The sequence below is a fragment of the Solanum stenotomum genome, chromosome 3 (genome assembly GCF_019186545.1).
Source record: "Solanum stenotomum isolate F172 chromosome 3, ASM1918654v1, whole genome shotgun sequence".
Taxonomy (NCBI): domain Eukaryota; kingdom Viridiplantae; phylum Streptophyta; class Magnoliopsida; order Solanales; family Solanaceae; genus Solanum; species Solanum stenotomum.
Window position 1 is genome coordinate 57,997,049 of NC_064284.1, and position 15,324 is coordinate 58,012,372.

Below are 15,324 nucleotides of genomic sequence, written 5' to 3' on the forward strand. Positions count from 1 at the left end.
GAACCAAACACATTGAAATAGACCTTCATTTCATTCGAGAGAGAATTCAAGATGGAACAATAAAGACAATATATGTAACTTCTAAGGATCAAGAAGCAGACTTGTTCACAAAAGCATTGAATGGATCACAACATAACTATCTCTTGCGCAAGCTAGGAGTGTGGACTTATTCACACTGCCTAGCTTGAGGGGAAGTGTTGAGAAATAGAATGGTTAGTTTAAAAGTTAGTTAAAAGTGGTTAGGAGTTAGTTATTCTGTCAAAAGGTGTGTTAGAGTCGATTAGTGCAGAGTAATTGTCAGTTGTTGCTGAGCTGTAAATGTTAGCTTAGAGTAGATTAGATAATCCTATGTACACTCACTACATTGTAATTGTAATACAGTTTAGTATCTTCCAGAAATAGAGAAGCAAGATATTTTCTCTCTTCCTTTGTGTATTTTTCTTTTCTCCAAGTACTCCATTGTTGAGCTTGAAGGAATTTCATCAACCTCGATCACATATATCATCAGGGTCAAGCCAACATAGCCTACATCTGCTTTATATTTCAATTACTTTATTTCTCTTTCTTATTTATAACAGAAAACAAAGGGGAAAAAACTGGCTTTTATTCTATTCATAATATAAATATCCAAGATGTCTTAGATACTCCACTGCCCAGAAAAAAAGAAAAGAAAAGGAAAAAAGATGTACATGTTATTAGAAGATCCTTTTCGAACCAACTATGCTGCGCAAAAAGAATCTTCCAAAAATTATATTCCTTCATTTGATCGATCATTGCAACTCCCCAACCGGGGCTTCGTTGAGCCAGAGGAAATGGATGAAATCATACAACTTTGCGCTCACGCTAACCTGCTCAGAAAAAAATCAAGGAAAACCAACAAAGTCCAGTTGAACCCACATTTAGATGCTGAGCAGTGAAAAAAAACTATAACTCGAATAAGTACTAGGTTTCTCATCAGCATACCTTGTATGGTGTTGGGTTCAGTCTTCTCATGTGATCTGGCCGCATCTGCTCCAGTTGTTCAATACACCGTTCCCTTATGTCCTTCAATGGAGGCAAATCTTCTCGTATTTTATCTTCAGAAATGATAAAAATCAACATCAATTTTTTTTCAATATTGGATGCATAGACTCATCGACCATTTTCACTCACATATCATTTTAGTGGCGTATACAAAATTTTATGTAAGCAGTGTCAACGCTCCAAAATTTTGCGCAAGTGAACAAGTAATTAAGATCACTATAATGGAAAGTGGTCTCTTTTGTTATATTTATACCCAATATCATTCATTTTGCTTATATATTATCTATATAAACGAACTGGTGTCACATGACATCGATCGGGGCAAGGTTATCTGCCCCTGGAATAGTTGATAAAACTGAAGTAGACTTTGTGCCAACAAGTGCTGCAGAATTTTTACATTTCAACAACTGTTTTTCTTGTTTTTTATTGTGGAAACTAGACGAGGAAAAAATTGTACAATCTACTTTTCTTTATCTACATCGTCAACCTCCCCCCAGTCTGGAAAAAAAAGAACACAATTTAAATGGCTTGGTTGCTTTTAATGCCTAAACCTCCATACAAGATGATTGAAGAATGTCTTCATGAAAGAAAAATGTAGCAGTTTGAAGTCCTAGTCGCTTTGCAAATAACTTGCAACTCACAAACCGTAGCTAAGACAGCCCGATATGTATTTAGGAATTCCAAGACTATAGGGTCACATTCTTTAAAAAACATTTTCCAGCTTAATAATTAATATAACTCGAAAGATAACAAGTCTCACCTGAACTTCCAGGCCAAAAACACTTTAAAAGCTCCTCAACACGTTGGGGAACAACATATGCCCTTTTAGATTCAGTAAACGGATGACGACACAAAATTCGTTCACCTACCTGTCAATGTTTCTTTGTTAACCGTTATATACACCAGATAAATCATATGGAACGCCACTTAAGAACTAGACATGACAAGCTTGATAAAATGCCTTAGGATGTACTGATAAAATAAAATAAATCAAAGTACCTTAGGAGGTGGCTCATTTTCACCGGTCATTATGTCAACAAGGGGGTAGCCTTCCTTCCCATACAATCTGAAACACCGTTTTTTACATGGAATGGAGACCTAGAAAGGAAACAGAATGAACGTCCATATCATGGAATAAAGAGGAAATAGAATGAAATCCATATTGGATCTGAAATGCCAAGAGAAGAGAGCATAGCTTCAGCAAACCTTTGTAACATCTTCAGAAAGCTTGATCCTAGGTTGATTATTTATCTCAACCAACTTGAAAACAACACCTAGAGCGGGCTGTGCATAACAGGTAACCAAATGTGTTCCAATACCAAAAGAATCAACCTCGTGTCCCTGTTTAGGAAGTAAGCCAAATATCTACCTTTCAATCAAGGGAAAACAACGGAAGGCAGTGCATACAAATGCATGAATTCAAGCTATAGACTCAAGAATTTGAGGTTATAAGAATGAAAAGTATCTAGTCGGAAGTGTATACCCATGCCTCAGAATTTTAAAACAATGAACATACACTAGGAGGTAATGCAAAGAACTAAATTTTATTAGCATAATTTAGTGTTGTATTCTTGCATCCTTTTTTCCTGGTCGATTCTTGAGTGCTAAAACTGACATGAGCGCAAACCGCCATATATTTTCATTACTTAATGGTTTGCTTGTTACATAATATTTAGCTCGGTTTACTTCCAAAATTTAGACGAAGAGATCTTAAAGTCACCACACTCGAGGAATATTTGACATTTTAAGGAGTTGTCTCTATAACATTATAAGCAACATGAGGATATTGATGAGAACTACTGACATATATATACGTAAACACACACACACACGCATAGTTAAACAAATGGAAATAATGAAGCTGGACCAGGTTATAACAAAGTGAAGCGCAAGAAGACAGCTAGAGAAGAAAACTTTTATGGCAATGGGAGACATTATAGAGGTCGATGACATAGGACAGGATTCTGCATGTTACGCGTGTGTTGGATTCCTGGTGCTCTAACCTGTTTCTTTAGCGCATCCAATGTTTCCTCATTAAGGTCATTGCTAGCTGTGATGTTCATCTTTCCAAAACCAGTCACTCCAAACTCTTTTTCAATAGTTTGAAAGAATTTCCTGGCTTCGCATGACTGATAAGCAAGATCACCAGAATCTAATCTAACGCCAACTGCTCTATACCTGTAAATATAACATAAAAACGACAAACATAATAAGGCATGGACATATTCTGATAACTACAGTAGAAAATAAAAAATACATCAAGTAGAAACAGACTTGGTCAAACAAATGATGGTTTTAACTAAAATAATAAATCCTTAGAGGAGAGAACTATTAATTTGGACAGTAAAAGGAGGTAATCATGCTAAGTTAAGAAAAAAACTGTGCTCTGTCGACCAAAAAAAGTGGATAATTTTCCATAACATGAACACAATGTGCTCAAGGGAAAGAAGGCCTCGGATATCTAAGCTTCTCAACTCCTTTTTGTTTTTTTCAGCTATTTATTTTCCGTAGGTTTTTTTTTTGGCCTTTTCTTTTTGGGGGTGTGGGAGGCAGGGAGCCTACAATATCAGATTTCGGTGAGACCTCTTTCAAGACAAATACAACAAACAACAACAACTACGTCTCAGTCCCAAATAAGTCGGGGTCGGCTATATGAATTCTCATTTCGTCATTTAAGCTCACATCATAATGAATAAAATAAAAGTTAAAAATACGTTAAATTTTATATATATATATATATATATATATGATACTACAAGTTATAAAAGTTGCATACGAGTCTTAAGCTTATCCTCAACTAGTAGCTATCACTTATATGGATCTTTCCCTTCTATTTTGCCCTATTCTTAGCTAGTTCATAAATGCGAGAGAACACAAAAAGGAAAACATAAACACTACAAAGCTTGACAAGATCAGATTAACAAAAAAGCACTAGGAATTCGAGCTGGCATCTCTTTTCCATCGGTTCAATATATCATCAAATATTCAGCAGCATACCTTTTAATCTAATAAGCATCATACGAAGTAGATGACACAAAATAGAACTTGTCAGGGGAAGCACTTACCCCAAATCATTAAGTGCAAGAGCAACTGCACAAAAATTTGGAACACCACTTCTCATGACCTGTTAAAGTACAAGTTATAGATGGTCAATAAGAAAGTAAGTATGTGCCAGAGCAGATTATCAGAACAGAGTAGAAATACACTATGAAACTAAAATCCTGCAAGCTGAAGATTATGCCTGAGCTGACAACTGGATACCATGATTATTCCCTTCTCTTTCAAAGTAGATTTCCTTATTTTAGGATATTAACGCAAATTACGAAGAATTTTTGCTCATTAAACTAGACATGCATAGTTTACAGATAAAAGGTCAAGTATCCCAAAAACAAAATAAAGCAGTAGCAGAAGTATCTAAAATTGCACTTACATCATAAGTATCGACAAGGGCCAAAAAGCTTCCAGGAAAGGCGAGCCCATATGAGGCGAAAGCTGCTAATTCACTTTGGTTTGTCTCATTGAAAATTCCACCTAATAAGCGTGACCGCTGAAGATAGCACAGTCATCATAACAATGATATCCAAGTTCAAAATGGAAGAGAAGAAGCATCAACCACCTTCATCACTTAAAATTTGAAGATTATCAAGAGTTGAGAGTTGCTAAATTTTGATTAAGAATCAATTGTTTGTAATCTCTAATACAGGAAGGGAGGACAGGAAAAATTAGGCAGTCCCTTCAATTATATTAGACGGATATAAATAGAGATGTCTGCAGGAACTAAGAATACACCCAGATGATAGAAGATCTTTTTTCCGGCTTTCAGCTTTATTATGGGAGTCCAAGATAAGTCTGCAATAAAGCACCCAAGGGTGTGACCTAGTGGTCAATGAAGGGGTGAGAACCACGAGGTCTCATGTTTAAATCCCAATCCCAGCAGAGACAAAAACACTAGGTGATTTCTTCCCATCTGTCCTAGCCTTGGTAGATAGAGTTACCTGGTACCAACCTGTTGCAAGTGGGAGGTGGCAGATATCCGTGGAATAAGACGAGACCCCGCAAGTTGGTCCGGATACCATGGTTATATAAAAAAAAGAAAGCTAAGCTGCAATAAATAAAAAAATGTTTCCACGTAATCAACTCCTATGTAATATGTAAGGATCTTTATCATTTTTTCTGACACTTGAGTTGTTTCCAGAGTAGGTAAATCAAATGGGGAATGATGATTAACTGGCAGTCTGGCACGATCTAGAATGATATGCTACCACTGACTGTACAGCCGCTTGAAATGGTATTTGGACTAAAGCTGAAATTCAAAAAGTCTCTCAAATGGGAATCATACCTTGGGATCACAAGTAAGCAATTAGCCACTTATCCACTAAGCTGCCTGCCACTTCAACTACCACTTAGGTTAAGGTGAACTCACTCGTGACTAGGTCCAAACATAAGACAACCTATTACCCTTATGCAACGGGCTTACACAGGTAAAGAGTGATAAGCATTTACATCCGGACAACCACCTGAATTGGATAAACCCCCAACACTTCCTAGATTAATCAAATTTTGAGTGGTCATACTAGAAAATTAGAAGCCCCCCGAGTAAAATTAATAGGGAGGAATGAAAAGGTGAAGCCAAAACATAAAGGATACTTGAAAGTACGGGACAAAACATGCTCAAAGTGCAAAGTCAGAACTAAATGGATAATTTAGAATAAAATCTGATGGCTGGAGATTGAAGTAGACAATAATAAGCCAACAAGCACACAGCAGTTAAATTAAAAGGGTGAAATAATACCTTTAATTTAGTAAGCCACGTCTTCACTAGACAAACAAAATCCTTACAAACCTTGGGACTATCAAGGTGCGTAAGTGATCTCTCAGTGATCTCATCTAGGCTCTGCATAATATTAGATAAAATCAGAGAACATATAACTTTGATCCAGGACAAGACAGTGAGCATAAAATCCCAAGTATTGAGCATCTAGAGACCAATTATAATTTAGATAGTCCTTATATAACCGTTCTGTTTATCTTCATTATTAACAAGATGAACGAGACATAACCAATCAATAGAAAAAACTAAACCTTTAAATTAGAAACATGCTAAAGACCAGGCCTCACTAGTTGACCGCTGACAACTCACCAAGGGCAGAGGCAGAGGGGTGTAAGGGGGTTAACTGAACCCCCTTTGTTGAAAAATTATACTATGTAAGTAGGGTAAACATGATTATTTTTTTTGTATATACATGAGTTATTGAATCCCATTTGCACAATTTTTCTTTTCTTTTTTGAATCCCCTTGTTTAAATTCCTCGCTCCGCCACTGCAACTCACTCAACAAGAAGTGCTAAAGCTAGTGAATATTGCTTTAATTTATGGAGAACAAGAAACACATAAGTCGGAATTCAAACTCACATAAAGTGGATTTTACTTCAACTTATAGAAAGATGTTTTGATTATCTCATTGTCACAAGTATCCATGAGTAAAATTGTCAAGTGATGCAAGTATATGTTACTGAAGTATACTTGTTCTCCAAGCAATCACATATTTACATGAATGTATGCACTTATGCATACAAGGACCTACAAAGAAAGCACGTCTGTTCTACCTTTTCAAATATAATTTCTGCAAATGAAAATCTTTGTTTGACAACCCCTTCCAACAATCAAGGGTTCTATTACAGAGTTCAAATCAAAATCAATTAAACCTCAATCCCAAGCCTCTATTACATAGTTTACGAAATATACATTTCCTTAGCAACCAAAAACCATCTTTTCCAATATCCAAATTGGGCTTATTTCTATCACCATAAGAAGATATGTAAAAGGTAAAGTGGTATGTGTGCATCTAAATAAAATACTTAAAAGATCTAAATGATGATCTGCACCTACCAAAATAACAGTAACAGTAATATAATAATTAATTTCGATCTTGAATCAAAACAAACTAGAATTTATGTAAAAAGATGAAATTAGAAGATCTAGGGTGTGTTTGAATTTTCTAGTGTTTGAATAGTAAGTAGAAAATAGTAATCAACTTTCGCAGGGGTGGGGTGGATGTGGGGTCAGAGAAAATGGCATGAGAGAGTTTTGGAAAATGACCTAATCCTCTTGATAGGGAGGTTAATTTTCCAGAAAGAGGATAATGTGTTCTTAAGAAAAAAATAATTCAAAGCATTTAAGCCAACCATACATGGGAATGTTTTGATAACGAATCAGTGCATTATACTAATCCTTGCATAACTAATCCTTGTATTAGTAATACATGCATAAATCAAATCAGCAACGAATCGACCCCTTAGGGGTTGTTTGGTAGGGAGGTATTAGAGAAAATAATACATGTATTACACCCTATTCAGTACTATTCTTTTATACACCATACCAAACGACCCCATTGTTTCTTGATAATTCTAAGACACCTTTCAGTTATGATCCTTGAACATCCCAAGTATGTAAGCAAAGATCATTGTGAATTCTGTGGGACAAACAAACTTTAGAAACACTTATACTAAAAGTGTGACTTATATTACACAGAAGGAAAAGCTGTTGCAAGGTTCCACCTACCATAAATGAGCTAACGAAGGCATGGGAATGTGTTCCACGGAGCGGGATCCCAAATAACTTCCCAGCTGCCACATTGCTGCCAAATAAAGTTTTTGAAGAGATATATGATCTTCATGGCTAGATTAATATGATAAACAATTAAATCTCCAAAAAATAGGGAAAAAGTACCACGATACTCTAGGTTTTACGAAAAAACAGTTTATTCTTAATAAAACATAAAAAGCCAATAAAACTTTATGTTTCAGCAAATGCAACAGTAAAAAATAATCTGAGAAGTTAAGAGTTGCTTATCAAGAGATACATATTCATCGTATTGACGAAAGCTCAGCCCATCTGGAAAGTAAAAGGAAAAGAAATTCAAAGTAAATGAAATGTTCGAATAATCTCAATTGATGTCAACTATCCTTATCGAGAGCCTACTCTAGCATCTAGCTTCATGTGATCTTCTCCATTTTAAGGTCAAATTTCATGATCTCCCAGTGTACTGATCCTTTCAGAAAAGGTACAATTTTGTTTCTAGAAGAGAGAACATCCTTTACTTATAAAAGAAAATTTTGGACTTTAAAAGCACTTGACAAGAAAACACATTCGAGGCATAGTTGTCGTTGGTGACTATCTGCGAACTACTTGTTCAAGAATCTGGCCAATTGAGTGTGTTCTCAATCATACCAATTGTACAGTGACACATTTGTACTGTTATGACAAGCTGTTTTTTTTTTTATCATTTATGACTAACTGGTTATAAGAATCTTAAACTTTAATTTTAGAGAAAATACATCATTATCCCATTTAACTATAACACTTTTTTTAAAAAGACACTTGAACTTTGTAAAGGTCCTAGTAACCCCTTAAACAATTTAAAAGTGGTAAAAGTGTCCCATTTTTCGGTCAACCCCAAGTTTAAGAAGGAAAGTGAATACACGCACCAACTGATACTTACCATGTGTCAATTATTTTATTTTTATATTTTAATTTTAATTTTCATATATGTTAATGTTATTTCTTATTCTATTTTGTTTTCTAAAAAAAATAAAAAATCTCTATTCTTCTTCTTCAATGTTCAACTGTCGCTGGTGACCTCTTCTTTCACGCTTCCGGCGATTCTCTACCATAGCCACCACCCACCACACTTTAACACCATCTCAACCATTTTCTCTAGCAAATCAAAAATACAATTGAAAAATAAAAAACACTATCAAATCTCTAGCGCTTCTTCTTTGATCGTTCAATCATTTTTGTGTACTTTGCCTTTAATTTTTGCTCAAAATCAACATTTGTTGTATCTACAAAGACTGAAATTCTCTCTAACTCAGATAGGATATTTTTTACTGGGTTTGAACGTGACCCCGACGATTCTCCCTCCGTCGTCATCAAATCTTCGATGCTTCTCTCACTGGCCCTTTCCGATCTTCCTCCACAACCTCACTCCGCTTTCATCTGTTTCTCTGTCAATAATCTCATTTATTAGATCTCCCTCAGCTAAAAATGAGTCCGAGAACTCTTCTGGGTAAGAGTAGATGAAGGACGGTACAAATTTTTTTTTTAAAAAACATAAAACAAATAAAGTAAAGGGAAATAATATTTTAATTGAATAAATATTAAAATAAATAAATAATATTTCTTTTACTTTGTCTCACTCGCTAGTGGCGAGTGAGTTACACTCCATGTGCCACATAGGATCATAAGGGGGTAATACATCCACTTTGAACAAGAATAAGGGGGTATTAGGACCATTTCAAAGTTTCAGTGTCTTTTTAGAAAAAATATTATAATTGAATGGGGTAATGATGTATTTTCTCTTAATTTTATTTCAAAATAAAAAGGATGCCCAAATGAAATTAAAAACTGCATCTCACTTAGAAAGAGGAATAGATAATTGCACTATTTCATGGAAACAGATTATAACAGGATAGATTGTGTATGGAATCACCTTGTTGCATCAAATCCTCCCATATAGCAATATTTCGAAGCTGATATACCACCATCTGGACCCTACTCATGAAGAAGCAAAGATCATCGAATCATTTGTAAGAGAGACCTTCCAATTTCAAGTTATTGGAAGGAAAGATGAGAAACCTGTGCTCTTCGAAGCCCAAATTCCAGCAGCAGCTTGGACTTTCCCGCAACAAAACGATGTCTTGCTGCATTAGTAGTGACTAGCGATGCATAGTTTATGAGATTGACAAGTGCAGTTTCTAGTAGTTGAACCACCTTCGAGATTCAAAAGCAATTCCCAGATATGACAATCGAACAGAAGTTTGAGAAAATGCATGAAGCATCAATACTGAGAACAATGCATCTTTCAAGGACAAGCATGAATAAAAGGATAGTTTAGTTGGTACTCACAGCAATGGACCCTTCAATCCTCATCAGCGGCACCTTGGGAAAGACAACTGAACCTTCAGGTATAGAAAATATCTCAACATCTGAACAGTCAATTCCTCGAAGGTAGTTATAGAAGGCATCCTACAAAGTCCATTAGCAGATGCTTATCTCTCAAGCACTTAAGACTGTAAGGGCTCATTTGTCACGAGGGATAAGGGACAATTAATCCCAGGATTAATTTTAGGATGAGTTTATCCCATGTTTGGTTGGGATAAAGTGAGGGGATAACTTATCCCGGGATTAGTTATCACGGGATTGTCGTGTTATTTTTATCCCACATTGAGGGTGAGATAACAATCCCGGGATAACCCTTTCCCCAACCAAAAGAGCCCCTAAGTATGTCAAACAATTCTTCAAGCATACATGAAAAGGTAGTATGAAGGCACAAACAACTAGAAGACGAGATATTGAAACACTGCCTGATTTTCTCAACAGAATGAGATGGTATGTTCATGAGAGCAGAAAAAAAATTCTCAAAGAAGATGCGGGGTTAGATACCAATGTGAACAAAATTACAACTACTCTGACTTGCCATAACAGCTTCAGTATATTCATAACAATTTAGTGTACAGATATGGCATGAACCTCTTTCCTTTATGTTAACCAAAAATCCATAGCAGCAAAAGAACATATGCCAAATGAAAGATAAATAAATTAGACGACGACAGCATTTGCCAAAATTATCTAGATACACTTTGATATGTTGCCAAAGCAACATCTGGAATAAAAGTAATGACTAGAAATAAGCCACCAGTTCACTCATAACCACTCATGGTTACGTAATCTCATTAATTACCCAGGTTTCGCTCATAATCATATTTCACTAAGGTATCATGAAACAAGAAAAACATTAATCCTCCAGAATTCATGCACAAGTTTCCTATAATGACATATAATATAATAATAAAAAATAATGAATAACCCTAAAAGGACAAAAAGATACAAGCAGATTTCTATCTCTCGTCAAATATAACTTTTCCACACATTACAACTGTTTATTTACTTTGTCAATAATTACTCTACCTCACACGACCGGGGCAATGATTTCCTGATAAAAGCTATCTCATCCTCAGTTAATTTGTAATGAGCAATAAGCTTTATGCATTCTTCTAACCCAGAAAATATTGTATATTCACCACCAAATGGATTCTTACGGAAATACAAGTCAAACCTGAAATATTCAACCAAATAGGGACAAGTCATTTAGTGGCTCACTTAGATTTTAGATGAACAAACATTTTCTCAACAACTGAATAAGAATATTACTGTTAACTTAAAATAAACAAATTAATATGTCCTTCTCTAAATTAAACTGATCAACATAAAAATGAATATGTCCCGCTATAAAATACGAGTTGCTTCATCAAATAAACATGGTGAAGCAATCAGATATCTTGAGCTTGAATCTTATCGCCTGCCATTAGTCCAAACACTTCCACATATTAGGCCCACAAAATGGAATTATACTCTTATGTCGGAATGCAATGGCGGAGACAAGATTTTCACTAAGGAGGTTCAAAATATGAAAGCAGTAAACACGAAAAAGGCTAAAGGGAGTTCAACATCTACAATATATACATAAAAAGAATAATTTTAACGATTTGTAAGTGTAAGTTTCAGCCGAACTCATGCATAACCGTCATAAGGCATGCATATATAAGATTAATAAATAAGTGTGTCCTCTGTTTTGTATTTTCAATAAGGCACTTGATCAGATGAATAAAAGTTAGAAATCACCACAAGTTGATCCTCACCAATTGATCATATTAATTCTTTATCTTTCAACAACGAAGAAAATGATCAATCACAATTCTAGACCCTATCAACTGCCAAAATGAATAATTTCGGTACTTGCACATTATATCAAACACATCAAATGCATGACAAATTGATAGAAAATTAATAATATGCAGGCACTCACACAGCTCGTTCATTGTGTTTTCCAGCTTTCCAATAAGCATAAGCCATTGTAAATTGATAAAGATCTGTTAAAAGAGGTGTCACCATTGGATTGGTCGGACCACTAATAACCCCAATTTTAGGCCCTCTTTGTTCTAATTTCTGTTTCCCATTTGCTACCACGGCAGCCGCCATGATTATTGTAATTTATTGAAGGAATTAAACCCGATAACCACAATTGTCTTCCCGTTAAATACTAAGCGAAGAATTATTATTATTACTCTGAATCTAACGATTGAGTTTCTGATTTCACCAAACACTTCCCTGCCGGTGACGTTGCCGGTGCCGGTGCCTGCCGGTTTCTTCCCTGCTGGCCGTGCTATATTACAGTATGCAGAAAACAGAGGAAGAGGAAGATGGGAGGCCCAGCTGTTTGATAAAAGTTTTTAATTTAATTTATTTTATTTTTTGTTTTTTTGAAGTTACCAAATACTAACACTTCTAGAACTGTTTGGGTTATTTTGGAGTTTGGACGAAAGAGGCGGATCTAAACTTTTAAATAAGTGGATATTAACCTTTACACTTTTTTCTATCTATCCATTTCATTTTTTTATTTGTATATATATTTGATTTGGTATGACACGTTATTCTTGTAAAAATTAAGTTTTTTTTTTAAAATTAAATAAAAGATATTTTTTTAAATACTTATTTAATAGTCGATTTAGATTTTTGATACTGATGTTTACTATGCAATGAGAATGAATGACCGAAGGAGTGATGCTTAATATATACTTATACAAGTGATTGTAGAATTTAAGTTTTCAAATTAGATTTCAAATGGAGAAATTGATGCTAAGCAATGAAAATTGAAGCCTAAATAGGGTGAATGTTGAAAATAACATCTTCTTGACCATTTTGTCCTCATTATCAAAAATAAAGTTACAACAATTTTATTGTTGGGAACACATCAAACATATTCGTGTTTATAAAAGCTCATTTAACCATTTATCTTTTTCATAATATAGTGAAAATCCAGTCTTCTTTTTATTTCGATTTCACGCTCATTGAATTTTACTCTTTGTGTTGCAAATAAATATTCCAACAATTTATTAAAGTTAACTCTTAAATTTAAAATGATTCGCCATAAATAGAAGAGGATAAAATGGTTATAATTTAAGTGTTTCAAATGAATACTCTTTGCTAGTAAAAGTTGACAATTAGATATTGTTTCAACCTTTTTGAATATCTTTAAACATGAAATTTACTAAAAAAAATATTTTAATTGTCAAAACTCAACACTTCATAATCTTGATTTACAGAAAATTAATAAGCTAACCTCAACATCTACAGTGTTTATATTAACTTTAATTTATAGGTCAACTTGATAATTAAACCAAATTCTTGCAAATCTAGAAAGTCTAGTTAGTTAGGAGAAAGACAAAACAATGACATTATCTACTCTTATTAAATTAAATTGGGAAGAATAGATCACCAATATGATTTGATTAAAATTAAATCAATACAAGCTAAATCTCAATATCCTTGTAAAGGTAAAGGAAAGACGAATTGTTTAACATAACTTTTTTCGGAAAAATATAACTCGGAAAAAGTTAAATATTGCAACTAGGACCGTCTATTTTCTAAAGCATAGAACTTTTTATAATAGATCATTTAACGTTGTTGAAATTTAATTTAGTGATTGCAGTAATCTTTAGCAAAATAAGTTGCTCAGCTTTAGGATCAATTTGAATTTTAAATTTTCATTTAGTCGTTTGAGTTTTGTTGAGATAATGTAGGCATTTGAATCACGTAGATTTCACACTACCTTTGTAGTTTATTTGGTACAAATAATTAGTAAATAACATCAAAAACAAGTTTTACAATGTTGAAAAGAAATTTAATGCCTGAAAAAAGTTATTGATACTCCTCTCTCGAGGTCAGTGAAGCTTCTATTGTCAAATTTATTAATTCATCTTGTTTGAATTATGCAAGCTAGCTATATATGTTAAGCTTACCTTTCTATTGTGTTTTCTTAAATAAGTGTAAATGTAACAAAAAAGACATAATTATTATGAGTAATGCAACTATAAGTCAATACAGTATACTAAAATGCCACTAAGTATTGAAATAACAATAAGAAGACTTTTGTGAGATAGAGTTTTTTTATATAGTTAAACAAGATCAACTTTCATAATTTCTTAAACTCACACTTTTTTCCATTTTAAATTTATTTTATAAGTCAAATGTATTTTACAATGTAATACAAAATCATATTGGTGTACATGCTCTATCATGTGTGTGCCTAAACTAGTATAATGAAAAAATGTGTGAAAAATGTGAAATGTGTCAAATGCGTGAAAAAGTCAAATGGAAATCAGAAGTCTACCCAAGTTTTAATGACTCATATGATGCATCAAACTAGTGTACTATAGGAGTTAAGTCCTTTGACGTTTAGAGAAGTACCTGCAATCATCAAGCAATGTAAGTAGTCATCGCGTGAGTTGTTCAGTAAGAGAGTTACCTTGTGAGTATCTATATTTATTTCAATGGTCTGAGGTTATGTTGTATCGCTAAAATTAGACTAGGTTAGAGAGCATTGAGCTCAATATTAAGGGCATTTGTTTTATGAATTGTTCTTATAAATCCTTAAAAATTACATCATTCTGCTAAGGTAAAATAAAAATATAAATGGGTTCGTGGTGATGGTGAATTGAACAATTTTTGTGTATGAAAAGCTTTTCTATTTCGTTTCTTCACCGTTCACGAGTTGAATTTCAGAAACAAAAATGGGTTGCGTACTATGCATGGCCTTTCCCTAGGATTTCTAGAAAATGTTAAATGTTGTTACATATGGTAAATAAGGAAAAAATACTTATAACTTTAGGAATATATGATCTTAATTAGTTACTAGTTTTGTGACAACAAATTTCTTATAACATTATGTAATCAACAAATAATAGTTAATTACAGTGACAATTGTTCTTAGATGAATTAACATGCTTATTTTTTCTATATTAAGCAAGAGACTTTTATTGCTCTTCAGTAAATAAAATTAAAGTCATCAATTCATTTACCAAATTCTGCTTGCAAAATATCCATCAAATATTGTGAAGTGTCCAAAAATAAAGAGTAATAGAACTTCAAGTCCAAGAGGTGGCAATGATAGCTAGCCTATCAGCTAGTATGTTTTGTGCCGTGCAGATAAAAAGAATTCCCATGCTTAATGAGTTTCAAAAACCAATCCTAAGTGTGAGCCTATCCTAATTCAAAAGGGACACAAATAGCCTAAGTGTGAGCCTATCCTAAGTCAAAAGGGACACGGATAGCCTTAAAGTAGGTCTATTCAACATGGTCGTGGTTAGATTGTTCGATTTCGAGTCAAATAAGTAGGACTAGACGATTTCACTATTGAAAAGAGCCTACACCTACTTCTCTTCAAAAAGTAGGTAGAAAAAAT

The 15,324-nt window shown here is 34.0% G+C and overlaps 1 protein-coding gene across 1 annotated transcript; it reads right to left on the minus strand.

The window, feature by feature from the left end:
- Nucleotides 1-583: 583 nt before the first annotated feature.
- LOC125859982 (nicotinate phosphoribosyltransferase 1-like) lies at nucleotides 584-12,314 on the minus strand. The gene is made up of 15 exons (XM_049539841.1): nucleotides 11,890-12,314; nucleotides 10,992-11,139; nucleotides 9,930-10,049; nucleotides 9,660-9,794; nucleotides 9,514-9,575; nucleotides 7,584-7,659; nucleotides 5,816-5,917; nucleotides 4,454-4,570; nucleotides 4,089-4,147; nucleotides 3,027-3,201; nucleotides 2,230-2,364; nucleotides 2,023-2,121; nucleotides 1,784-1,892; nucleotides 964-1,076; nucleotides 584-848 (listed from the first exon to the last, which is right to left on the minus strand). The coding sequence occupies exons 1-15, from the start codon at nucleotides 12,060-12,062 to the stop codon at nucleotides 771-773; spliced, it is 1,701 nt and encodes a 566-aa protein (XP_049395798.1). The 5' UTR covers nucleotides 12,063-12,314; the 3' UTR covers nucleotides 584-770.
- Between the last annotated feature and the right edge of the window lie 3,010 nt (nucleotides 12,315-15,324).

Excerpts from the sequence above, each read along its gene's own strand:
- LOC125859982 (XM_049539841.1), bottom strand. The coding sequence starts at position 12,062 with ATGGCGGCTGCCGTGGTAGCAAATGGGAAACAGAAATTAGAACAAAGA. Across the intron at positions 9,576-9,659 it reads TTGGGCTTCGAAGAGCACAG|GGTCCAGATGGTGGTATATC; the intron begins GTTTCTCATCTT and ends CTTCATGAGTAG. Across the intron at positions 3,202-4,088 it reads CTTGCACTTAATGATTTGGG|GTATAGAGCAGTTGGCGTTA; the intron begins GTAAGTGCTTCC and ends TTATATTTACAG.